At 49.9% G+C, this 6,296-nt stretch overlaps 1 protein-coding gene across 2 annotated transcripts in view; it reads right to left on the reverse strand.

Annotated features, from left to right (window-relative positions):
- Positions 1-4,831, reverse strand: part of LOC136577304 (integrin alpha-L-like) — a 40,278-nt gene extending 35,447 nt beyond the window's left edge. Inside the window, exons 1-5 of one of the 2 annotated variants that reach the window (XM_066577164.1) lie at positions 4,810-4,831; positions 3,551-3,607; positions 3,361-3,478; positions 1,786-1,868; positions 328-392 (exon numbers count right to left, since the gene is read on the reverse strand). In XM_066577164.1, coding sequence (XP_066433261.1) covers positions 328-392; positions 1,786-1,868; positions 3,361-3,478; positions 3,551-3,593 — 309 coding nt within the window. In that variant the 5' untranslated portion in view covers positions 3,594-3,607; positions 4,810-4,831. Of the gene's footprint in view, positions 1-327; positions 393-1,785; positions 1,869-3,360; positions 3,479-3,550; positions 3,794-4,809 lie in introns of those variants that run through there. The other variant, XM_066577165.1, reaches the window with a different exon arrangement.
- Between the last annotated feature and the right edge of the window lie 1,465 nt (positions 4,832-6,296).

Below are 6,296 nucleotides of genomic sequence, written 5' to 3' on the forward strand. Positions count from 1 at the left end.
TCCTGGGATGAGGTTTTGGCTTCTTAGGGAGGTCTTCCAGCATCTTGTATTCTGATCTTGCTTGGGACGGCCTGGTCTGGAGAAGTCTAACGAAATCTTCATTACTAGTAGATGGTCTTCAGGGCAGTGGAATGGCCTATGACTGTGATGTTTTGGTGATGTACCCTTCATCTTAATGTTATGTGTGACTGAAGAGGAGATCGTGAGACCTCCAAAGACCAGGGGGGCCCATCATCAGAACTCCTGACCAGAAGAGGCAGTAATAGGAGAAGCAGGTGCATGAGCGAGCGTGCGGGACCCCCCATCATCACTACAGATTACACATACAAGGCAACGGCTGGATACAGGCTCCACTTCCAAAGTCAGGCCGAGGTGAAGGGTTCTGTCCATATCTAGGAGAGAAAGAGAAAGCTCCTGAAGCTGCAGATAGTCTGGTAGTAGAGCCACACAACACACATATACATCCATCACACATCTATGCACCCATCACACAGACACAACTCACAGCTATACACCCATCCCACATATACATAACACACGCTGAAATATCTAGCACACAGACAAAACAGACTGATACATCCATCATACATATAGTACATTATACACAGATACACCCATCATACAGACACGACACCAATCATACAGCAATACATGATTCACATAAACACAGCACATACTGATACATCCGTCACACAGACACAACTCACACTGATACACACATATAGTACATAATACATCCATCCATCACACAGACACGACACCAATCATACACCAATACATGATTCACATAAACACAGCACATACTGATACATCCGTCACACAGACACAACTCACACTGATACATCAATCATACAGACACAACTCACACCTATACACTCATCACACATATACATAACGCACACATTGATATATCCATCACGTAGATAAAAATCACACTGATATATCTATTAGACACAACAAAGACTGATACATCCATCACACATATAGTACATAATACACAGATACACCCATCATACAGACACGACACCAATCATACAGCAATACATGATTCACATAAACACAGCACATACTGATACATCCGTCACACAGACACAACTCACACTGATACACACATATAGTACATAATACATCCATCCATCACACAGACACAATTTACACCTATATACCCATCACACATATACATAACACACACACTGATCTATCTAGCACACAGACACAACAAAGACTGATACATCCATCACACATATAGTACATAATACACATAGATACATCCATCACACAGACACGACACCAATCATACACCAATACATGATTCACATAAACACAGCACATACTGATACATCCGTCACACAGACAAAACTCACACCGATACATCAATCATACAGACACAACTCACACCTATACACTCATCACACATATACATAACGCACACATTGATATATCCATCACGTAGATAAAAATCACACTGATATATCTATTAGACACAACACAGATTGATATATCCATCACACATATGCAGAACACAAACCAATACACACATCACACAGATGCAACTCACAATAATGCATCCCTTACAAACATACAACACACACCAATACATCCATTACACAGACACAACAGACTGATACACCCATCACACATATACAGAACATAAACCGATACATCAACCACAAACACACAACACTCACCAATACACCCATCACACATATACAGAACACACACCGATACATCCATCACACATATATAACACACCGATTCATCCATCTTACACATCTAGGCACTTACTTGGCAGTGTAATGTTGTCGCATGTCTCATTGATAGCATCACAGATGTGTAGCTTGTTTGAACTTGGATCTCCAATGAGGATTCTGTAATGAGAGACGGTGTGTGATGAGCTGGGTGACTGCTGACACGCAATTTGAATTGGGATGTAGACATAATTGGAGGATGAAAAGAAAAGGTGGACAACGTACTCAGTGGCAGGAAAGATTTAGAACAGCAGACTATGCGTTCAATAACAGGGAGGATGGAGGGGAACAGGCGGACAATGCATTCAGCGACAGGGAGGATGGAGGGGAACAGGCCGACAATGCATTCAGCGACAGGGAGGATGGAGGGGAACAGGCGGACAATGCATTCAACGACCGGGAGGATGGAGGGGAACAGGCGGACAATGCATTCAACAACAGGGAGCATGGAGGGGAACAGGCCGACGATGCATTCAGCGACAGGGAGGATGGAGAGGAACAGGCGGACAATGCATTCAGCGACCGGGAGGATGGAGGGGAACAGGCGGACAATGCATTCAGCGACAGGGAGGATGGAGGGGAACAGGCCGACAATGCATTCAACAACAGGGAGGATGGAGGGGAACAGGCCGACAATGCATTCAACGACCGGGAGGATGGAGGGGAACAGGCGGACAATGCATTCAGCGACCGGGAGGATGGAGGGGAACAGGCAGACAATGCATTCAGCGACAGGGAGGATGGAGGGGAACAGGCGGACAATGCATTCAGCGACAGGGAGGATGGAGGGGAACAGGCCGACAATGCATTCAACAACAGGGAGGATGGAGGGGAACAGGCCGACAATGCATTCAACGACCGGGAGGATGGAGGGGAACAGGTGGACAATGCATTCAGCAACTGGGAGGATGGAGGGGAACAGGCGGACAATGCATTCAGCAACTGGGAGGATGGAGGGGAACAGGCGGACAATGCATTCAGCAACTGGGAGGATGGAGGGGAACAGGCGGACAATGCATTCAGCGAGCGGGAGGATGGAGGGGAACAGGCGGACAATGCATTCAGCGACCGGGAGGATGGAGGGGAACAGGCGGACAATGCATTCAGCGACCGGGAGGATGGAGGGGAACAGGCGGACAATGCATTCAGCGACCGGGAGGATGGAGGGGGAACAGGCGGACAATGCATTCAGCGACAGGGAGGATGGAGGGGAACAGGCGGACAATGCATTCAGCGACAGGGAGGATGGAGGGGAACAGGCGGACAATGCATTCAGCGACAGGGAGGATGGAGGGGAACAGGCGGACAATGCATTCAATAGCAGAGTATAGACTAAACAATTATTCTTCAGTTTCAAATGATCCAGAAATAAAATGAACAGTAATTATTCTATGTAAGAGAACCTTAATCCTGATAAGTGTCCAACCATGCAAACACTGGCATAGAGCTTGTCTTATCTGGCAAGGTTTTGCTCCTCCCAAACTAAAACTTTCACAATGGGTGTTTTGGGATTCCAATTGTTATAGGATATGAATGATACATCGTGTGTACATCACTGTGGAATAGGTCGGTGCTATATAAGTAACAACATCCAATGCTCAGGAGACCTCACCTTTCTCCGCTGCTGGAATTAAATTGTACCACCTTATACCCGAAAAAACTGCCGACCTCTGTAGAAAACCGTCTATGCTCCAAGACCTCCACATTGTACGTGAGAGAGATGTCAACGTCTGAAAGAAGAAACCAATGTGAATATGAAGCCATCAATGCCACAGTATGAAAGGTGAACAGCGGGAACCTACCTCCAAGTAGAGACAGCAGCAAAAGTAGCCGGTAGGAGTCCATACCGGGCAGGGAGACTGCAGAAGAAAGTACAAAGAGGAACAGAAGAGACTGAAATCAAGTAATGGGCTCAAAGATGAGGTGACACCCAAAGAGGGATGGGAGGAGACTTGGTGACTTCATATCTGTGGTTTTGAGGAGGCTGAGACAGGAAGGAAGCCTCAGTGTGAGAAAAAATACAGTTCCTTTACACGGCCACCTCCGTACCGTAACTGATGGGCAACAATAAACAATGGTTACCGATTAGCAGTAAAGCAGGGATCGCTTTGTCCCCACTGATGTCGCTCCGTGATGCCTTCCACTGAATAATCTCCCCCACTATTGGTGCATCAGTATTAGTACCACCTATACCCACTCGTACCCACTCACCTTTTTTTTAACGCATATGTCAATGGGGCATTCTAATGTTAAAAACGCATCACAGTTTTGCCCTTTAGGCCTCATGTGCACGGGGACAGACCCGCAGTGGATCACCCGCACGCGTGATCCATGCCCCATAGGGATGCATTGGACAACCACAGGTAATTAAATACCTGCGGATTTCATTTTCCGATGAGGCGCGGACTGCGTGTGCGGAAAACACCCGCAGCATGCTCCATTTTAGTGCGGGGCTCCCGCAGGCTTTTATTGAAGCCTCTGGAAACCGTCCGGATTCGCGGCACACCCGCAGCTGAATTCCTGCTCTCCGGCGCGGGAGAGCAGGAGTTAAAAAAAAAAAAAAAGAGGATCGGGCCGCGATGGAGGGCAGATCCGCAGCGTCCGGACAGGTAAGTAATTCTTATTTTTAGGCCTCATGTCCGCGGGAAAGGAGGGACCCGCTGCGGGATTCTGCATGAAGAATCCGGGGCGGGCCTGATTTTCCCCGTGGACATGAGGCCTTACGTTTTGTGTGTGATGCGTTTTTAACATTAGAAAGTCCCATAGACTTCCTGTTCCGGCGCTAGCATGGAGGGCTGCAGATAGGTACGCTCCTGCTGCACACCCGGCCCCAGAGAGCTACACAAGGAGCAACATCCAGCTGACAGACCAGGAACAGGCCAGTAACATAGTGGGCACCCGTCTGACCCGTCCCAGCCCTGCTGAAAGAGTCTGTAGAGCCATCGGGAGCCTCCCCACACCAGCTCCACTTAGACACAACAGCCGGGGGTTAACTGACATGTGCCTGTGCAGGGAGGCCCAGCACTGCTGACAGCAGCCAGTGAAGTGCCCAGCAACATACCTGGATAGGCACCTCTAGCAGCGGAGGGAGAGCAGCCGACATCAGAGCCCTGCTCTCTGCCCTCAGCCCCTGCATCTCCAGCTTCTGCCACGAGTCCGGCCATAGCAGGAGGTGAAGCCACGCCCCCCTGCTTGAGTGAGGCCTACAGCACACAGGCTCTGCTACAAGGCAGACTACAGTGCAGAGCAGGAACAAGGGGAGCACACTGCTACAAGGCAGACTACTGTGCAGAGCAGTGACAACGGGAGCACACTGCTAGAAGGCAGACTACAGTGCAGAGCAGTGACAACGGGAGCACACTGCTACAAGGCAGACTACAGCGCAGAGCAGTGACAACGGGAGCACACTGCTGGAAGGCAGACTACAGTGCAGAGCAGGAACAACGGGAGCACACTGCTACAAGGCAGATTACAGTGCAGAGCAGGAACAACGGGAGCACACTGCTGGAAGGCAGACTACAGTGCAGAACAGGAACAACGGGAGCACACTGCTACAAGGCAGATTACAGTGCAGAGCAGGAACAACGGGAGCACACTGCTACAAGGCAGACTACAGTGCAGAGCAGTGACAACGGGAGCACACTGCTAGAAGGCAGACTACAGTGCAGAGCAGGAACAACGGGAGCACACTGCTACAAGGCAGACTACAGTGCAGAGCAGGAACAACGGGAGCACACTGCTAGAAGGCAGACTGCAGTGCAGAGCAGTAACAACGGGAGCACACTGCCAGAAGGCAGACTACAGTGCAGAGCAGGAACAACGGGAGCACACTGCTACAAGGCAGACTACAGTGCAGAGCAGTGACAACGGGAGCACACTGCTAGAAGGCAGACTGCAGTGCAGAGCAGTAACAAGGGGAGCACACTGCTAGAAGGCAGACTACAGTGCAGAGCAGTGACAACGGGAGCACACTGCTACAAGGCAGACTACAGTGCAGAGCACGAACAACGGGAGCACACTGCTAGAAGGCAGACTGCAGTGCAGAGCAGTAACAAGGGTAGCACACTGCTACAAGGCAGACTACAGTGCAGAGCAGGAACAACGGGAGCACACTGCTAGAAGGCAGACTACAGTGCAGAGCAGGAACAAGGGGAGCACACTGCTAGAGGGCAGACTACAGTGCAGAGCAGGAACAACGGTAGCACACTGCTACAAGGCAGACTACAGTGCAGAGCAGGAACAACGGGAGCACACTGCTACAAGGCAGACTACAGTGCAGAGCAGTAAAAACGGGAGCACACTGCTAGAGGGCAGACTACAGTGCAGAGCAGTAACAACGGGAGCACACTGCTAGAAGGTAGACTACAATGCAGAGCACGAACAACGGGAGCACACTGCTAGAAGGCAGACTGCAGTGCAGAGCAGTAACAAGGGGAGCACACTGCTAGAAGGCAGACTACAGTGCAGAGCAGGAACAACGGGAGCACACTGCTAGAAGGCAGACTACAGTGCAGAGCAGGAACAACGGGAGCACACTGCTAGAGGGCA

Source organism: Eleutherodactylus coqui, chromosome 8 (assembly GCF_035609145.1).
Source record: "Eleutherodactylus coqui strain aEleCoq1 chromosome 8, aEleCoq1.hap1, whole genome shotgun sequence".
In the NCBI taxonomy this organism is placed as follows: Eukaryota; Metazoa; Chordata; class Amphibia; order Anura; family Eleutherodactylidae; genus Eleutherodactylus; species Eleutherodactylus coqui.